Raw genomic sequence first — 21324 nt, forward strand, 5'->3', positions numbered from 1 at the left:
GGGGGATTTAAAATAGCAACTTTTTTACAAAAATTAACTTTTTTAACTTATTTTTTGAAAATGTTTCGGAAATACTGCGTCCTTCAAACATATATCAAATTAAAGCTTTTTTTATGCACTATAAAATGAAAAAAAAAATTTGTCTCGACACTTTTTCTTCTACATTTAAATGGCTGCCGTAGTTAAAAAAACACTATTTTTGTGTTAAAATTCTCGATTTTTGATTTTAAATTTTCAACTTAAAAATGCTATAACTTTTTGAAAAATGTATATATCAGCACAATTTTTTTTTTCTAAATACATTATAAGTACATCTTTCATTTGACATACTTTTTATTAAAATTGGACAATTTCCCCTTATATAGGGGGCGTTCAAAACTTAAAATATTGTAAAAAACATAGATCTTTTTCAACTGAACTTTTGAAAATGTTCCGGAAATACTGCGTCCTTTAAACATATATCAAATCAAAGGTTATGTTATATACTATCAAATGAAAAAAAAAAATTTGTCCCGACATCTTATCTTCTATGTGCAAATGGCTGTCGAAAATTTAAAAAAAAATGTAATGTTTGCGATAAAAATTACCTTTTATCGGGATGTTTTTTGTACTTAAAACTGCCATAACTTTTTCAAAAATGAACAAATAAAAATAATATTTTTTTGTATTGAAACCTTAGATATTTCCCTTTCATTTGATATAATTTTTTTTGAAAATCTAACACTTATTCTGCTCACTGGGGGGATTTAAAATAGTAACTTTTTTACAAAAAATAACTTTTTCAACTTAATTTTTGAAAATGTTCCGGAAATACTGCGTCCTTTAAACATATATCAAATTAAAGCTTATTTTATGTACTATAAAATGAAAAAAAAAAATTTGTCCCGACACTTTTTTTTCTACATTTAAACGGCTGCCGTAGTTAAAAAAACACTATTTTTGTGTTAAAATTTTCGATTTTCGATTTTAAATTTTCAACTTAAAAATGCTATAACTTTTTGAAAAATGTATATATCAGCACAAATTTTTTTTTTCTAAATACATTATAAGTACATCTTTCATTTGACATACTTTTTATTAAAATTGGACAATTTCCCCTTATATAGGGGCCGTTCAAAACTTGAAATATTGTAAAAAACATAGATCTTTTTCAACTAAACTTTTGAAAATGTTCCGGAAATACTGCGTCCTTTAAACATATATCAAATTAAAGGTTATGTTATATACTATCAAATGAAAAAAAAAAATTTGTCCCGACATCTTATCTTCTATGTGCAAATGGCTGTCGAAAATTTAAAAAAAAATGTAATGTTTGCGATAAAAATTATATTATATCGGGATGTTTTTTGTACTTAAAACTGCCATAACTTTTTCAAAAATGAACAAATAAAAATAATATTTTTTTGTATTGAAACCTTAGATATTTCCCTTTCATTTGATATAATTTTTTTTGAAAATCTAACACTTATTCTGCTCACTGGGAGGATTTAAAATAGTAACTCTTTTACAAAAAATAACTTTTTCAACTTAATTTTTGAAAATGTTCCGGAAATATTGCGTCCTTTAAACATATATCAAATTAAAGCTTATTTTATGTACAATAAAATGAAAAAGAAAATTTGTCCCGACGACCTATCTTCTATGCGCAAATGGCTACCATATTAAAAAATATGCTATTTTAACAAATTTTTTTTTGGTTTTGTATTTTATTTTAATAGAAGTTGATGTTGCTTNAATTAATCACTATCTACAGATTTGCATCGAAGCGTTTTTTGTGATAGTGATGTTAATCACTGTCAGATATCATCTATACTGGACCCAACTATGCCATGTCCCCACTGTGCCACCACCCCCCTGTGCTGGGTTTTTTTATAATTTATCAAGTCATAATAATATTAAGTAAATATTAAGATAACTGTAGACTTATTAATTAAAGCTGTCACTGATGCCCGTTAAGTCATTGATCATTGATGCACGACAAACCTCGTGACAAGCTGTCACATAAATATAATTAAATAAGATGACCTCATACAAGGTCGTTGTCCGTACCTTACAAACTAGAAGATGATGATTTTTGAAGGGAGAGAAGTACAAAATATACGAGTCCATTAAAGATGGATCATGCAAAAAAAAAAGTGTTTGTGGTAAAGACGATGAACAACTTCGGGTACCCGCCAGTCGTCATGCACAGTATTACCACTAAAGCAGGGCTGGTATACGTCCCAAGTAAGCGATTGGTTTTAAATAGTTAGACTTAACTTGCAAGACGTTGGAACACAACAAAATAAAATGCATTGCGTCACCAAATTGTCATCAAAATATTCATCACACACAAAAATAAAGTGTCCCAACGTGATTTACTAATTTTAACATTAATATATATAAATTCAAATTTGTAAATCAAAGTGGTACGCTCTGCATAATTATATAATATCAAGTGAACGTTATTTTGACTTGTCCATCTGATTGGGCACCTAAAATCTTATAAAAATCACAAAAACTATATAAACATGACAGTTGGTATCGGAACACAGCTACAATGTTTAGGAAGAGCCTACAAAAAAAAAATAATAATAATAAATTAGGCCACACGTGCTTATGGCACGGCGCACTAAAATAAATATAAAAATATTTGGCTCAAAACGTTGAAAAATATTAGTACATTACCAGCCCTGAAGGACTATAGAAACATTAGGCAAATTTCGCCGACGCCGAAAAAATAAATAAATTACATAATTAAATGTACATCGGACACACCTGAAAAAATATAAAAAAAACACAATGTTGCAGCGCACAAAACTCAATCACTTCTGTCGGGAAAGAGTACAACCAACTACGACTGTTGCTGTTCTTCGACAAACTGCCCGACGTTTGACCCGGCGACTCTTCGACTAGCCTTTGTCGGTTGACCAATTCTGTTAAAATCAGTACCGGAGGTTATAGAGGAAAACGCAAATGAATTTATCACTAGATGACAATACAGTTGGTGAGCAGTGCAATTGACGTTCAAGAGAGGAAAGGGGCGAGGTGGGTGTGCACACAATCGCATAGACAAATTACAACACCTCCTTATCTGATAAATATATAGATGATTAACGCGGTCGCAGCAAGCATAGGGCTCAACCAAGATAATTACAATACAAATATACAAAAAAATGAAGAGGTCACTTTTTTTCACGTTACACATATTAACATCTTGATGATACATCTAAAGCCATTTTACGAAAAAAATAATAGTAATAATAGCTGATAAAAAATTGTATTTTTAAAGATTCCTTTTTTTTTATGTAAATATTTCTATTCCGGTTCAAGAACCGGTTTTTTAATTGTTCCTAAAAAATGAGAACCTAGATATATTAATAATGTTTTTTAAGTTTCATTTTGAATTTAGAATTAATCCACGTTTTTATACACGTGCTTTCAACTACGTAAGTATAAAAAATATTTCTTTTTTTTAAAAGATGATATAACTTAAGTAAATATTTGATTTTATTTATTTATTTATTTTTTAATTATTTAAGTGCCACAAAATCTACAGGGGGCAAAGAGTATCAAACATTGATATACATTTTATTTTTAAGTAACCACAATATATTGTATAAAATAGAATTTTTTTTCTTATGCAATGTTCATACAATAATAGTTATCAAATAAAAACAGTAAATAATCTTAAATAATAACTTGTTTAAGTTGAAGAGCATAGTGTAATAACAATACAAGTCCAATTTTTTCAGAAAATCATATTATATCAGTTTACATGCATTTTCTTGTGTACTACAGTACTAAAACAGGATTTATAATTAAACGGATATTATACAGATTGATAGGCTAATTATATCTTACACAATGACACTTTAATGACATTAAAGTAGGTATGGTCAAAATCTAATAACTTCTGAAAAAAAAAAAAATTATATTTTACCTAATCATTTTAAAGATATTGTGTGAGACATAATTAGCGTATCATACTGATTATTCAATCTGATAAAAACTTTTAAGTTTTTATTTTTTTTAGTAAATTTTTTCTTATAAAAAAAATTCTAAAAATGGACATACTTAGTTATTCCGTGGTGCTTTTCAATTTTAATTACGTCTAAATAAATGTAAAAAATATTTTATGAAATAAGCACAGTTATTTAATACAAAGAGAACGTTATCTGCTTGATCCTGAAAAATATCTCTGAATAAAGTTTCATCGTCTATTTCATTTGTATATGGTTCATTAACTGAAAATAAATATTAATATATTCTTAAATACATTCAGATATTTTTTCATAAAATATTTCCTGTGAATTCTTAATACCGACTGATACAAGTCTATTTGCAATATTCAATATATATTTGACTTTTAAAAAATGTCAATGAAGTCCAATTTATTACTATGTCTACACAGGCACGTAGACATGGGTGGGCCTGGCCCCCCTTAGATTTAATGTGGCCCAGGGCCGGCCTCCCCAAATTTAAAATTCGATTATTTTTACGAATTATCAAAAATGTGCTAGGCCTTATATACATTGAAATTATTATTAATTTGTGATTACTATTGAGTAATACAGTTATTGTTATGGCTGTATTTTCATTTTTATATTCATAGAAAACGTTATTTGTAAAAGATAACGTTCTAGACGTAATAATAAGTGGAATAGCAGTTACTCCAAACATGGTTGTGGGTAATTTTTTTTTAACTCTGGGCCAACGAATGATAACAAACTACCAAGTATCTGCATTGATTAGAATCTAGTTGATTATATGTTCATATAGTCTGTGGTAATACTCTATGAAAAATTTTTTTGATAAATCTTATCTTTATTTAGTTTCTTTTTTTATAATTTAGTAGTTAAAATAGGTAATTTATTTGTTTTTGTTAAATTGTTATTTACGTGATCTAAATAATAGTAATAAAAATATGACTAAAAAAAGGCAGGAATTATTTTTAATTTTAAATAAAATAAATTTTACATTGTTTATAATTTATATTTATTTTAAAAATTATTTATAACTTAATTGTTATTAGTATTTAGGTATAAATTATTTTTTCTTAATAGCTTAAAAGTTGAAAAATTAAATCAGCTTATGTTCACATCATTATTTTATTAGTTTCGATGCGAAGCTGAGAAGATATTGATGTTACTATGATGTGTTTTTTTTTTGTGTCTGTTACCACTTTTTCTCTGCTCTCACCGAACCGATTTCTTTCAATGATACGTCAAAAGATCACAAATCGAATCTAGTCGAAGACATTACCCTCAACAATTAAAAAAATTTCCCTCGTTCCCCGTAAATGAGGGAAACCTCCAAAAAAAATTACAAGTTTAAAAATCGCTAATTTTCGAAATTTTTTCAAATTTTTTTACTTAAAATTGCCATAACTTTTTTATATAGATGCATGATATCGTTACTTTTCATTTAATATATTTTTTTTATAAATCTGACCCTTTACCTGCCCACGGGTGGGATTTAAAATGACAACTTTTTCACAAAAAATTAACTTTTTCCACTTAAATTTTTAAAATGTTCTGGAAAGTCTGACACTTTTACCTATATCTTAAATTAAAGCTAATGTAATATACTTTAACATGGGAAAAAAAAATTTCGGACTTTATTTTATCTTCACGGTAAAAATGGCTATCAATGCTATTTTTGTGTGAAAATTCTCGATTTTGTATTTTACATTTTTAACTTTATAATGCTATGACATATTGAAAAGTGTATGGATCAACATTATTTTTTATGGGAAATAATATTTTTTAATAATCCCTTTTTCATTCGACATACTTTATCTTAATTAGGATATTAATAATGAACTAGCAGATCATGTAGCTTTTGGAATAATCCACCAATTTTTTAAAATTAAACACTATCTAAAGATTTGCATCGAAGCGTTTTTTTTTGATAGTGATTTTAATCACTGTCAGATATCATTATACTTGATCCAACTATGCTACGTCACCACTAAGCCTGTGTTGGGTTTTTTTTATTAACTTTTATGTGAGTGCATCGTGAAGACAAAATAAATTCCGAAATGTTTTTTTTATTTTAATGATAAAGTATATTACATTAGCTTTAATTTAAGATATAGATAAAAGTGTCAGACTTTCCGGAACATTTTTAAAAGTTAATTTTTTTGAAAAAGTTGTCATTTTAAATACTCCCCTGAGGGTAGGTTATGTGTCAGATTTATAAAAAAAATATACCGAATAATAGGAATAAATAATAATTTTAGTAATTATATCTAATATGAAATTGATGTTAAATAATTTAATATTGTAATTTTTAAGGAGACATTATATAAATAATAAAGTAGTTGTATATTTCTTTACTTTTAACGCGTGTAAAAATTTAAAGAGCTTGACGCAATACTTTTCAATAAAAAATGTGTGTTACATTAATTAATAAAATTATAAGGTTTATACGCTGGACTACAAGGAACTTTCATCAAAAACAAAATTTTTTTTTTCTAAATCAACTTTTCTCGATGTTTTCAAATATGCAATTAAACTTTTTCTATCACTTTAGATAATTTTTAATATTATTACTTATTTTTAAAAAATAAGTATTTACAAATAAAAATAATAATTAAGAAAAAACGAAAATTGTTTTAAATTAATTCTGATTTTGATTATTTATATATTAAAAATAAGGAAAATGACATATTTAACCTATTTTGTTAATCCTCTAAAGTTGATTTTTTTGAAAGTTTATAGTTAAAACAAATTAATTTACTAGCATAACTTTTAGCTCAATTTGCAATTTTGAAATTGAAATCATTAAAAAGAAAATTTTATGAGAATTAAAAAAATGGTATTTTTAAGATTAATATGCAGTGAGGAAATTTTATGATTACTATTTACACTATATTTATCAGAAAAAATCATTATTTTTTTGAATTTTTATCGTAATAAATAACTGAAATAGAAATCATAGTAATCATTTCTAAGTAAGTTTTGATGTTTAAAAAGATTCTACAATTGAAATATCCAGAACTGAACTAATTTTAATGATTTTACTTTAACTAGCAAAAAAAAAAATCAAAATTTAAAAAAAATGTACACAATTGAGCGTTTTATAAATTTTGATTATAATTGTAAAAACCCATGTTAAATTCAGGTGAAACTAGAATAATTTTTTTTTTAGAAATGATTTATATAGCAACATGTTATCAAAAAATTTGGAATATTATAATCTAGTAGTAGCACACACAAATAGAGTAAATATATTATGAAATTACAAAGTAAAATGATTTAATTTTGTAGTTGAAACCTATCATATCAAACTTGTTTCGTCAATAAATACTTTAAAAACATTAAAAATAAATTATTTTAATTGTCTGTATGGAGAACATGGGACAAGTAATTGTTTAATTGATAGATTAGAATTTTTTTTCAATTTTTGAGGGTAATATCTTCAACTAATTGTAATCATTTGACGTATCGTTGAAAAAAGTAGGTCAAGTTAGAGCAGAGAAAATAATTGATAATCACAAAAAAAATCCTTCTCAGCTTTGCATCGAAGCTATAATCTAAAATATAATAAAATAATATTAACATATTATTAACATGAATAAGAAAATTCTTCTCACGAAGAGATACTATAATGATGGGATCCTTGATATTTATTGAAGTTATTGAATCTAAATGAGATAAAAATCAAATGATTTGAAAATTTTTTTCTAACTCAAAAAAAATGCAAAATATTAATTGACACACGCGAATGTGAAACTCTACCCTTAGCGTAAAAGACACAAGTGTTACCGTTTCGGCAACTGTCTGTCGCTTTCGTCGCATGATAAAATTAGCAATTTAAGCTAATTCAAATTTAAAAGTTACTTTTTCAACTTTATAAAAGCAAAAAAATTTAATTAAGTTTAATTTCTTATGTCTTATGAACTTTATTCTATGTCAATTAAATTATATAATATTCATGAAAGTCAGTGTATTCCCCTTGTAAGATATTTTAAAATAAAATAAAATACAAAACCCAGAATTTTAACACAAAAATAGCATATTTTTTATTTTTCACAGTATGAAAAATTCATCCCGATAGTGAAGATGAAAGTATATATATTTTTTTAATTATAGGTACTATATTTTTTTATAATACTGTAATAATTAGTATACTTTATACGAAAACAGTTTGATTTGATGAAAAAAAATTAAGAAAATTACTTTTTATTAAGTTTAGCACCAGTACATTAATATTGTATATGAACATATAAGGGTGATATGTCAATTATAATATATCGAAGAAATATTATTTTAATATAATTACATCTCCTCTATTGATAAATCTGACTAGTACCAAACTAATATTTATGTAATCACAATACCCTCTATATTTAATTTTTCTATACTAGCCCAGTAATAATAGGGTAATCTATCTAATGAATATTATATTACTCAAGTTATTATTTTAATATAATAACTTATTATCATTTGTAAATATAAATACATACTTAATCCATCATAGCTAGATATTTCAGAATTACATTGACTACATTTTGGTAAATATACTTTTTCTTTTTCAATGGCACAGTTATTTCCAATTTTATGGTTACATGGTTTTAAAGTTACTGTTGGTAGTTCTTTTTTACACTTACATGTTTCCAACTTCACTAAAATAAAAATAAAATATTTAAAAAAATAACAGTTGGTAAGAAATTTTGAAAAAAACTAATGTGTAGAGAAAGTGCGATACTATCATTGCCGCCCAAAATTCTAACATCACTTATAAGGGAGACTATAATAAGTTTGAATGTGGGGTACATTAGTAATATGCTAATTACTCCTTTACGTAGTACTCATAAACGTTAAAAAAAGGAAATAATAACAGACAACTTATAATGCAACTTCAAAGATTGAGAGTTAAAGTTATTAAGGTGGATTTCAAATGCTGTATTTTATCATTTTATTTAACTAACTAAAAATATTTTTTTTTATTTTAGGAAAAAAGATACTTAAAGGGTGATTCTTTTAATACTAACTAATAGATTTCTCTTAAAATAATTGTAAAAGAATTAAGAATTCTTAATTTTGGCTAGGATCATATTTAATGAAGGAACCAGTTTTGAATTCAGAATTTTTTTTAGAAAGGCTAAGCATTCGTACAAGTAGATAAAACATTTTTTGGTTATATTTACATGGAATTGCTACAAATAAAAGTTGATAAGGAAACAAAAAATAGTTTTCAACTCTTTAAATGAAAAATTGCATCAATTTTAAAAAAAGTAGCTACATTATCATTGTCAACTTGAGATTGTCAAGGGGCTGTAAAATATCATGGTGCCTTTAGCCCTACTAAAGTATACATGGATTCTACACTGAGAGGCACAATGAATTTTTCCCATTAGCCGAACTATAATACTATAATCTTAGACCTCACTAAATAATTATTGATTACAGTTAAATATTTTTGTAGACTTTCAATAACCATTTATTCATGGTGACTAAATAATAACTATCAACAAAACTATAATATATAAGCAATTAACAATAAAACAATATTTAACTACTTCATAATAGTTAACAAAATTTATTATTTATAATCTTTATTAATAATCTAATAATTTTTAATCGTGATATTAATCTCTCAGCTAGACAACGATTCTAAAACTACGATATGTAAATATTGATATTATTCACTCCATAATAAGGAAAAGAAATCAAATGTTAGCAATAAATTGTCAAAACTACTACTTTAAAGTAAAAAATTACTAATAAATTTAACTGTACAAAGAAAAATATTTTTTAATTTTAACAAATATTTCATTATATTAATGAATATTATATAATTAAAATTTTGTCACTATGTATAAAAAAAAACAAGACACAATTTAAAGAAGGCTTAGGCCTCCTGGTTCTGTAACAAACCATTATTATTACAACATTATTATTATAATATTATTTATGAATATTACATATGAATTTATATAAATGTATTATTAAGGAGAAGAAAAATTAGGTTGCACAATATCACATATTTTCTTCAAAATATGTCTATTTTTCTCAATAATACCTATAATATATTCTTTGTTTTACTTATTTAATGTGTTTAAATTAATTAGATTAAATCGGCTTCCATTATTATATTAACTCAAGACAAAATATCGATAGAAAAAATGTGTAATTTACTAAATAAATATTTATTTATTTTAAAAATCAAACTACAGACTTTTGCAAGCTCTTCATTATATAAAACAAATAATATGTATTTTCACAGGTGATAATTTCCATATGATTTACGCAATATCTATAATAATATGAAAAAGAATGTAATTTTTTTATTTTAGAATTTAATTGTTTTCAGTTTTATAATTTTCAAAAAAAAAATCTTATCTCTTTACTACCTCTTTAAATTTTATCAATTTAAAAAGTATTTTAAATGAAACCATAATGATTAACTAGATCACAAATAAAAAAAAATATCTAAGAAAATTACTGGTGAACTTCTGAATCAGTACTTTTATGATACCAGGCCTGTAGAAGTACAGTGGTTTATAAATGTCTTGAAATAAAAAATAAAAATACAAGATATATATTTCTTGGTTATTACTTAATAATGTAGTTAGTCCAGCTAATGTCAGGTAACAGTATTTTACTATTACCTGACATTATCTGGAACGACGGCGTTTTAATTAGAGTCGTGTAAAATATAAAATGGTTAGTGTGACATATGTAACTATCGTTTGGTAAATTTGACAACTCAGTGAAAAATGAATCTGCTTTAAGTTTTTTTTTTATATTTTCAATCTTCCATTAATTAATGGTCAAAAATCATATTTAGCATATCCTCCAGAATTTCGGCAGTTACTCGCTTGTTGTATTTAATGATCACGAACTGCGTTAATTTCGCCGATTATAAGTTTAATTTCTCTCTTAAGATCTTACTCATCTAGGTATTTTTTAGGAAATATGTTAAGTCAAAATTTTATAAGATCAAATCGAAAACCATTGTTTAATTAAAGACAAAAGTTAAACGTGTGATCAGTAAATCTAACAAAACCGTCTATGTCTGAATTTTAATCAAATTCAACAAACGAATAACTTTATGCAGAAATTGTAGGTAATTATATGCTAAATTGGATATCAAATATAGTAATAAATAGAATAGTATAAAAAAAAGTGGAAACTTTTAAATTACGGACAAGAACATTGAATTGAAAAATCTTATTATATAATAAAACTGAAATTTTTGTCAAGGCTGGAAATATTACGAGCTCAAATTTTCAGTTTTATTTTTAATGAAAGAATTTGGCATTATTAATAATAATAACTCTTAATAATAATTATTAATAAGACAATGTTACACACTTTTTTTCTTTACACCAAATACATTGATACAAATTTTAATTTTCGTTTTTTATTTAAAATTCCATATTATAGTAATACATTTCAACCTATTAAAACAAATTTCAATATTATGCCCAAAATATTGCATTATTTACTCTTTTTGAATTTTACTTATTTTATTGATTCAATTTATGATATATTTTTGTTATTCTAATTCTGAAATAATACTATTTCTGTAAAACACTCATAATGTTTGTCGAAACCGGGTGCTCTACCAGAATCGGTATCCTATCTGTAAGGATAAAATGAAGTCCTCAGGTCTGAAACAAAGTCCCAGTTAGTTGGAACTAGATTCCAACTAATCATAAAATAAAACTATAAAAATGAAAATGAAATTCCACAAAATTCTATACCAGGCTCTTATACTATAGAGAAAACTAATTTTTTTATAACTCAAACCTTAACATAAGTCAAATTTTCGTACATTAGACCGGATCTTTGTATCTACAAAGCGTTATCGCATAATCACAAAACTATAAGCGTAATATCTATTTATTCTCGAGAGAGGCAAACAAAAATTAAAATATATTTGCTACATTTATGTTGATATTAAAATAAAAAACAAATGGAGGCGCCTCTTCAACTTATAACTACAATTTAATACATTTTTTACCCCCTTTTTTTATTTACGTTTTAATGAAATTAGACAAAACTTCGGGGGCCTCATAATTACCATTTTGCTATTTTATTCGTTTGTTGTGTAGAGTAGACTGATGGATGGTGATTAAAAAAAATTAAAAACGCATTTATAAATCATTATAATAAAATTACGATTTAGGCGTGATTATCAGGTTAAACTCTATAGAATAAATACTGTTAAATCAAAATAATAAAAACAGCAATTAGAAATTTAGAAAAACATAAATTGATGTACGAGTTATTTACGAAATGACAACATACTAACCTATGCCATCAAAATGTGATATTTTTGTTACGCACCATGGACACAAAATTGGATCCCAGGGAAACATCTTCAAAATATTAAGTATATTTGCACATCTATTACAAATTTTGTGGTTACAAGGTTTTACTATTACTATTGATGGCTGTTCAAAACAAATAGTACATGTTTCTTCTTCACCATCACCTTAAGAAATGTAAACATTCTAAATTAAAATATTAAAATTAGTAATTCAAAATTACTATCATATAGTACTATTGACTGACAAGTTTATTTGAAAATAAATGTTATACTATATTAATAATATTACTATACTATATATGTTATACTTAAATTTTATTCTTAACCAATAATAACAACAAAATTTTCATCGTTAAATTAGAACAATTATTACACTTAAACAGTATAACATTTTCGTTTTTCCGACATTTTAAAAAACTGCTATACCAAAAAATATGATCGCTAAATACGAACTTTTTTAACCCAATTCCCTTTTTATTATTATCAAAAAAATTACGAAATGCCTGCGCTAGCTCCACGTAGATCGAATATTAATGTTTACCCGAATGCAGTGACTCATGCTAACGATTCAACTATTTAGAAACGCAATACTTTGAATTTTACTATTTATAAAAAGAACTTGTTAAAACCGCTTTTTGTTGAGACGACAAGGGAATACATAGACCGAAAAATTTTCCGCCAGATCTGATCTCAAATCAATCAATTTTCTTTTTATATTTATTTATTTGCTTGAAATCATACTACGTCAATGGCGATTATTTATATTAAATAGTATTCCTATTTAAATCGAAGGAACACCCCTAGGTATACAGGTCTTATTTGATTTTGACCACCGGCTTCACAATATTATATTTGGAACTTAGTATATAGAAAAAATTTCTTAGTTAAAAAATTTTGTAAAGTTCAAATTGCTTACGATTTGTAAGTTTTTTTTAAGTAATTATTTATGTATTCGATACTATTACCCCGCAAATTAAAACATAGCAATAAAATTATAATACTTTGAACTCACCGTACTCCGTGTTTATTGGAGATGTACAAAAAGCTGAAATTTTAAAATAGTTCAATAGAAGTTGTATGTTAAAAAAAATACTTTTTATAATATACCTCCATTAGAAAAAACGAGTAAATGTATCGATATAATAATAATATTGCAAAACGCCATATTAATAAAAGCACCGTAATCGTAGCACTTATTATAATGGAACATGGCAAGTTGATGCTTAGGGCTGAATGATCTTGTTGTATTAAAAATATACTAATGTAAAAATAGTAATGGTTTCGAAATTTTTTTGGTTAGTACACTAACCAAACAATGACTAAATTTTCAAGAATAGTTTAATAAAAACACATATGTTTTAAATTATAATTATAATTTTTTTACGAAAACGATATATTATTGTTATTTTACGTAAGCCTGAATGGATTATTCCAATTTTTTTTACAATAACAGTTAAAAAAAACGTAAGAAAAAAGTAGTGATTTGCCCATATTAAAAACTGAGAAAGAATATTAATCTTTAATTATTTATTCTGTTTTAAATGAATATGACAAAGAAAAAAAATATAAATAAATAATAAAATAAGTTTTACTTGACATCATAAAATAAACAAAATGTATAATTATAGATTTTATTATTTTGTTTTATCGTTTTAAGGAAACATTCAGAGTATTTTTTGACGGGTTTTTAAATAGATAAAGTGTACACAGCTGCATAATATTTAAACATTTTAAAACCCTTAAATATGTTTCATAGTCATTTGTCAACATTTAAAAATGGTATTTTCAGTGGCCCCGGAACCGGTAGGGTGGGGCAGTTTCCCCCTTAGTCAAAATAAGAGGGAGCAAATGTATCATTATTCCCCCCCCCCCAATAGAATATGACAAAAAAAGTTACAATGAATCTGGAAATTAATATAACACTACCACACTTAATTATTTAGCTATTCAGATTTTAGGATTAAAAAGTTTTAATGAATTTACCTAACTCCAGTTGAATATCAAAAAATGGTGCACAGTAGAGTCGTGGGACAGTATGAAAATGGCATAGTTGGGACAAGTATAGATGATATCTGATTAAATTCACTATCATAAGAAACGCTTCGATGCAAATCTGTAGATAGTGTTTAATTTTAAGAAATTGGTGGATTATTCCATAAGCAAAATTAACTCCTATTTTTTTTTTTACTTCGACTATCATTTGCGCATAGAAAATAGGTCCTCAGTACAATTTTTTTTGAACTTCCTGTACATAAAATAGGCTTTATCTTAATATATATTTAAAAAACTAAAAATTTTCAAAAGTTAAGTTAAAAAAGTTCTACATTTTATACAAATTTTCAAGTTTTCAAAAAAAATGTTCATAACTTTGAAGTGGCAAAATTATCAAAATAAGTATAAATATAAATTTAATATAAGTTAGATTCATGTAAATTTTATATTTATTGGTGAACTCATTACTATGGCAATCCCTTATAAAAGTATTTTAAAATAAACAATAAGAAATAAAATTTGAGCACAAAAATAGCATTTGTTTAATTACGGCAACCATTTGCATAAAGAAAATAGGTCATCGGGACAATTTTTAGCTTCGATACGAAGCTGAGAAGGTATTAATTTTACTATGATATGTTTTTTTTTATTATTATTATTATTTTTTTTGTCTGTGAACGCTCAATCTCAGCTCTCGCTGGACCGATTTTAATGATAAATATGTCAAAAGATTACAAATCGTATCTAGTCGAAGACATTATCCTCAAAATTTTAAAAAAATTCTCTCGTTCCCCGTAAACGGGAGAAATCCCCTAAAAAATTACAAATTTAAAAATCGCTAATTTTCGACATTTTTTCAATTTTTTTTACTTAAAAATGCCATAACTTTTTTAAAAATGACAAAATTAATATAATTTTCTTTTTTATAGATACCTTAGGTATTTACCTATCATTTTATATATTTTTGTGAACATTTAACCCTTTAAAAGCCCACAGAAAGGGTTTCAAAATGGTAACTTTTTTTAAAAAAATTAAATTTTTCAACTTAACTTTTGAAAATGTTCCGGAAAGACTGACACTTTTATATCTTAAATTAAAGCTTATGTAATATACTTTAATTTGAAAAAAATATATTTGACTTCTGGACTTGTCTTTGTGGTGAAAATGGTTACCGAATGCTATTTTTGTGTGAAATTTCTCGATTTTATATTTTACATTTTTTACTTTGTAATGCTATAACTTATTGAAAAGTGATGGATCAATATTATTATTTTTTTATAATAAATTTTTTATATACCCCTTTCATCTGACATGTTTTTTTTGTAAATCGGATCCCTTTATACAAGTGGGGTTAAAACTTTAAACATGCGTATTGAAACTAGGACATTTTCAATTTAATTTTTGAAAGTATTCCGGAAATACTGACACTTTTATATATATATCTTAAATTATAGCTTATGTAATATACTTTAATTTGAAAAAAAATAATTTGACCTCTGGATTTGTCTTCATGGTAAAAATGACTACCGTATTCAAAAATATGATATTTTTGAGTTAAAATTCTGGGTTTTGTATTTTATTTTAATTTAAAATACCTGACAAGGGAAGTACAGATTTTCATAAATATTATATAAATAAAAAATTGATATAGCATAGAAAGTTAAACTTATTTAAATTTGTTTGCTTCTTTTAAGCCGAGAAAAATAACTTTGAAATTTGAACTAGCTTAATTAGCCAATTTTTTCAGCCGAACGGTAGCAACGTATGGTTGCCGAGTTGTTAAAACTTGTGTTTTACGAGCTTAGGGTACAAGGTCCCAACTCGCTTATGGTAAGGAATTTTTTGCATTTTTTCTTAATTTTTTTTTGAAGATAGAATAAATTTTCAACTACATTGATTTTTATCTCATTTAGATTCAATAACTTCAATAAAAATCAAGGATACCATCACTGTAGTCGCCACTCGCGAGAAGAAATTTTTTATTCATGTTAATATTATTTTACTATATTTTAGGTTATACCTTCGATGCAAAACTGAGAATTTTGATTCTCATTTTTGAGAAATGATATTTTTTGTGACTATCATTTATTTTCTCTGCTCTAACTTGACCTACTTTTTTCAACGATACTTCAAATGACTACAATTCGTATCTAGTTGAAGATGTTACTCTCAAAAATTGAAAAAAAAATTCTAATCTATCAATTAAACAGTTTGTTTCTGATGAAAGTTCCTTGTAGTCTAGTGTATTTATTCATAAGTAACAAAATTTTTTTATTAAAAAGTATTGCATCAATCCCTTTACTTTTTCATAAGCGATAAAAGTATATGAATATAACTCCTTTTTATTTTTATAATATCTCCCTAAAAATTACAATATTTAATTATTGAATATCAATTTCATACTAAATTTAATTACTATAGATATTATGTATTCATATATTATAATTATAAATCGGGATAAAATTAAGGGAATAAGAGTTATGTACCCAAAGAAAAACCTCGATCTATATAATAAATTCATTGTTCAATTTAATAAATATATCATTACTATTGAATCTATGATATATTTATCAATATGAACAATAATTATTTATAAGAATAGTTATTTTGTTCGTATTAATAAAACATTATCATAAACCCTTGATAAAATTTCTCTATCAATACTGATTGAGGTTTTTCTTTGGGTGTAGTTGCTTTTGAAATAATCTACCAATTTCTTAAAATTAAACACTATCTACAGATTTGCATTGAATAGTAGTGATTTTAATCACTGTCAGATATCATCTATACTTGTCCCAACTATGCCACGTCCATACTGTGCCGCGACCACACTGTGCTACCGTTTTTTTTTAATTTATAGTACGTAAAATAAGTTTAAATTAGACATGTGTTTAAAAAATGCAGTATTTCCGGAACATTTTCAAAATTAATGTTGAAAAAGTTGTCATTTTAAATCCCCTCTTGTGTGCAGGTAAAGGGACAGATTTATAAAAAATACATACCAAATAATAGGTAAAGACATCATGCATCTATAAAAAAAAATTATGGTAAATTTCGTCATTTTTAAAAAAATTATGGCAGTTTTAAGTAAAACAATAGAAAAAATGTCGAAATTGACCGATTTTAAAAATCGTAATTTTTGGGAGATATTTACCATTTACGGGGAACAAGGGAAAAATTTTCAATTTTTTAGGGTAAAATCTTCAACTAGATACGATTTGTGATTTAAATCTAAATAAATAAACACATATTAGTAAAATTAATATCTTCTCAGCTTCGCATTGAAGCTAATAATGTGTTTTATTAAGAGGAAAATTTATAATTTACCGAATTTTTTTCTATATGATCACTAAAATCCATAAAAAAATAGCTTAACACGCTTTTTAGCTTAGTAACAATCACGGGGACCGAGTTTTAGTCATTAAATTTTTGTAAAAATAGTTCCGGTGCCCTGGATATTTTAAGTGTATTGTTATACTATAGCGCTATCTAGTATAAAAGTATTAAATCTAAGTTTTAAATTAACATCTTACAAAGTTTTTTTTCAAAAGCATGCTGTTTTTAAATTAATAGAGAAAGTAATTTAGAGCTTATTAACTGTCTCATAAATAATTTTAATTGATTGTTTTAATTTGTTTGTTTTTATAGAAAAAATTATTTTATAGATATCATTATATCATAAGTAAAGCAATAAAAATAATTTTTAACAGCTGATAATGAATATTGATAAAAAAAATATATTAGATATCAAACATGTAAAGTCCTCTAAATTTCTGTTATATTGTACATTTCATTTACAAAAATGAGCAAAATATTTCCGTTCAATAAGATTACCACTGGACTTAACATTATAAAAGCCAATGGTGGTCCACTTGCGGCTTTTAAAAAATTGTTTAGGTAAGTAAAATATGTTTTATATTTTAAATGTAAATTAGTGAACTATTTTTCAATAAGCTACTTTTAAGGTATAATTAGAGTAGTGTTCACTGTAGTAATCATTTGATTACTTCCATTTTTAAACATTTGTATATCTTAAAGTAATCTTTAATTATATAATTCATTTGTAGACATTTTATAAAAACAATATAAAAAGTATATTTTAACATACAGTTTTTTTTTAATTATCTGTTCTTTCTTTTATGGGTTAAAAATCTAAATCCAAGTGGCTAATTTTAAATGTTAACTATCCTACCTTCTTTATAAACATAAAGTGATTATTTCAAAGCTAGCTAATAGATATCTCCTGAAAGAATTATTTTTTTGTGATTTTTTGGTTTTTTTTAGTTACTAAAATTTTTATACCTATGCATGAATAAAAGTGAGACAGAAATGTCTATTGATAAAAAGCAGCGCTCACTCCTTATCTCCTGTCATTACTTTAAATTATTAATAAATATTTAAATACTGGTTCAAAAGTTATCAACTCTTCATTTTTTAAATTACACTTTAAATTATAGTTAAATATATATGTTACCGTTTAAAAAAATTAAGTTTATACTCCTATAAGATATAAAAGATAGATCTAAAAATTATTTTACATTAGATAAATGAAGATACATATATAAATAATAAATGCCAAAATAATTCACAAAATAGTTATTATTTTAAAAGAAATATATTGACTAGTATTAAAATAAAGCTAAATACAATAGTATATAAAAATAATTAATTTTAGTTAGTTAAATAAAATGCTAAAATATAGCATTTGAAATCTGTTTTAATAATGTTAACCCTCAATCTCTAAAGTTGAATTAAAAGTTGCCTTTTATTATTCTTTTTTTAATGTTTATGAGTACTACTTAAAGGTGTGATTAGCTGTTTGAAATCTAACATAATAATTTTACTCCTTAACCCTGAATTTACACTTTTAAAAAAACACCTGTATACATGGTATATTTAAATAAACGTAATAGCTCATTATGAATTTTCTTGTTACTATGACAAACTTTATGGTGTTTTAAGTTCAAATCTTTCTTTTACAATTTTTATTACTTACAATCAAATTATATTAAAAATTAAGGCTGGTTTCTATATACAAGCAATCCCATAATATTATATTATGATTTTGTACAAGGAAAGGGGATATATTAAATGTTTTTGAGATTGAACACCTCCTTAATCCAAAATTTCAATTGGTAAATAAACTTAATGGTAAAACATTGGTGTTCTCAACCGTAATAGATAAACAAAAACCTTCTCCCACCATAAGTAATGTTAACTTTTGTCCTATTGTCAAGTATTGAATTATTTACAAATTGATTGAAAATTTAGGGAATTTGTAATTTTTAAATTTGTAGCAACTCTAAAAAATATTTTTTTTAATGTCATATATGAGTATTTTTTATATGAGGTCATAACTAAAACCTATGAAATAATTTTCCAATAACTAATTGTCAAAAGATATATTTTTATATTGTATATTCAAATACAAATTAATCTGAACTTTAATATATGTTATATATTAAGTTATTGTTTAATATTGTTTTACAGACAAGATGAATTAAAAATTGGTACTTTAGTTGGAACCGATGAAATGGGTAATCGGTATTATGAAAACAATTTATATTTTTATGGTAATACAGTATTAATATATTATTAATTTATTATTATGATAAAAAATTACTTAAACATTAAAATTATTTATTTATTTAATATTTTACTATTTTTAAAATAGGCCGTAACCGTTGGGTAGAATATAATGAGAAAGTATTTTTGGACTATGACGCTAGCCAAATCCCAGCTGAATGGTATGGATGGCTCCACTACAAAACTGATTTACTTCCATACAACGTAAGTAAAAAAAATTAGCTTTGGAAATTTATTATTTTAGGAGTAAATTTGAATTAAAAATGATCAAATAAATGTGATATACATTAAATCTGTCAAAAAAGAACAATGATAAAATAAAGAATATTTGTCATATGAAATATATTTTTTTATTTGAAACATTTAGAATTAGATAATTAATAGAGGTTAAAATGACAAAGTATTTATTCCAAGATTATTGAATTTAAACATTGTGCAATTTGTTTAAAATATCGCTCTTAAATGGTATTTAGATTTAAACAATTCACAATTATCTTAAACCCAATTGAAAACTCCCCTTTTCTCTGAAACCCCTTAATAATCAAAGATAAGCAGTAAACTCTTTTTTTTTTAAATATAAAGGGGAACAGATAACATTCAAGATATTAAGTTTTAATATAATAAATAAAAGAAATTCAAAGAGATTTCACTGTAGTTTGAAAACACAAAAACTCATCATAAGCATTTACTGTTGTAGCTAACATTAATTGGTTTTTTTATTAATGCATAGTGAACAAATTATGATTAATAAATTTAAGAAGATAGGAAAAGTGTAATTTTTTAAGGTATTTTATTAAATATAAATGTTATTATCTCAAATCATGATGTTGCTTTTGTTAAAAAATTAACATAAAGCTTAAACAAATATGTTAACATCTCTTTTTCTGAAATAACTTTTAATAATTATGAGTATTGTGTATCAATTTTTTTAGATTTAAAATGAATAGTACCACAAAAAAATGTATCTATCTACATAAAAACTCTATGATTCTAAAATTTAAATCTATTAACTCATTTTGTCAAAAAAGTACACTTATATTTACATTTTTATCCATCAAAAATATTTTTAACCTAAAATTCATTTTACCCAAATTTATTAAAAACAAACTTTAAAAAGTATATATATTAACTTATTATACATACATGAATTAATTTTTAAATAGATATTAAAATTAATTATTTGTATTACTGTTATATAGGATCCATCGAGACCAAAATACAGTTGGATGGCAAAACATACAGAAAATTTAACTGGAACATCTGGCCAATATGTTCCTTATAGTTCAGTAAGGCCGAAAATAGAAGCTTGGGTACCTTCAAAAAAATGTTAAACTAACTTATAACACAATTTAGTGTACATAATATAAATTGTTACAAAAAGAAATTAGTTGACATGAAAAATAATTATACATTTAAGTTCTTCAATAAATAGATTATAATTTAATATGGATGTTTTTTTTTATAATTTTAATAATTAAG

General features: G+C 24.7%; 2 protein-coding genes across 4 annotated transcripts; one reads left to right on the forward strand and one right to left on the reverse strand.

The window, feature by feature from the left end:
* Nucleotides 1-3506: 3506 nt before the first annotated feature.
* On the reverse strand, nucleotides 3507-13649 carry LOC126907319 (uncharacterized). 3 transcript variants are annotated; one of them, XR_007704454.1, is made up of 6 exons: nucleotides 13375-13649; nucleotides 13280-13312; nucleotides 12250-12451; nucleotides 8453-8611; nucleotides 4057-4226; nucleotides 3507-3782 (listed from the first exon to the last, which is right to left on the reverse strand). XR_007704454.1 is itself a non-coding variant. In XM_050688509.1 (6 exons), exons 1-5 carry the CDS (start codon nucleotides 13475-13477, stop codon nucleotides 4084-4086), a joined length of 621 nt encoding a protein of 206 aa, XP_050544466.1. In that variant the 5' UTR covers nucleotides 13478-13633; the 3' UTR covers nucleotides 3508-3782; nucleotides 4057-4083. The 3 variants fall into 3 exon arrangements, 2 of the variants coding, with proteins under 2 accessions (XP_050544466.1, XP_050544467.1); XM_050688509.1 differs by having other exon boundaries at nucleotides 3508-3782; nucleotides 12250-12432; nucleotides 13375-13633; XM_050688510.1 differs by lacking the exon at nucleotides 3507-3782 and adding an exon at nucleotides 3800-3895 and having other exon boundaries at nucleotides 12250-12432; nucleotides 13375-13639.
* A 4339-nt stretch (nucleotides 13650-17988) lies between these two features.
* Nucleotides 17989-21289, forward strand: LOC126907320 (probable NADH dehydrogenase [ubiquinone] 1 alpha subcomplex subunit 12). The gene is made up of 4 exons (XM_050688511.1): nucleotides 17989-18156; nucleotides 19750-19832; nucleotides 19934-20049; nucleotides 21045-21289. Exons 1-4 carry the CDS (start codon nucleotides 18062-18064, stop codon nucleotides 21174-21176), a joined length of 426 nt encoding a protein of 141 aa, XP_050544468.1. The 5' UTR covers nucleotides 17989-18061; the 3' UTR covers nucleotides 21177-21289.
* The last annotated feature ends 35 nt before the right edge of the window (nucleotides 21290-21324 follow it).

The sequence above is a fragment of the Daktulosphaira vitifoliae genome, unplaced genomic scaffold (assembly GCF_025091365.1).
Source record: "Daktulosphaira vitifoliae isolate Bord-2020 unplaced genomic scaffold, ASM2509136v1 Scaffold_5, whole genome shotgun sequence".
In the NCBI taxonomy this organism is placed as follows: domain Eukaryota; kingdom Metazoa; phylum Arthropoda; class Insecta; order Hemiptera; family Phylloxeridae; genus Daktulosphaira; species Daktulosphaira vitifoliae.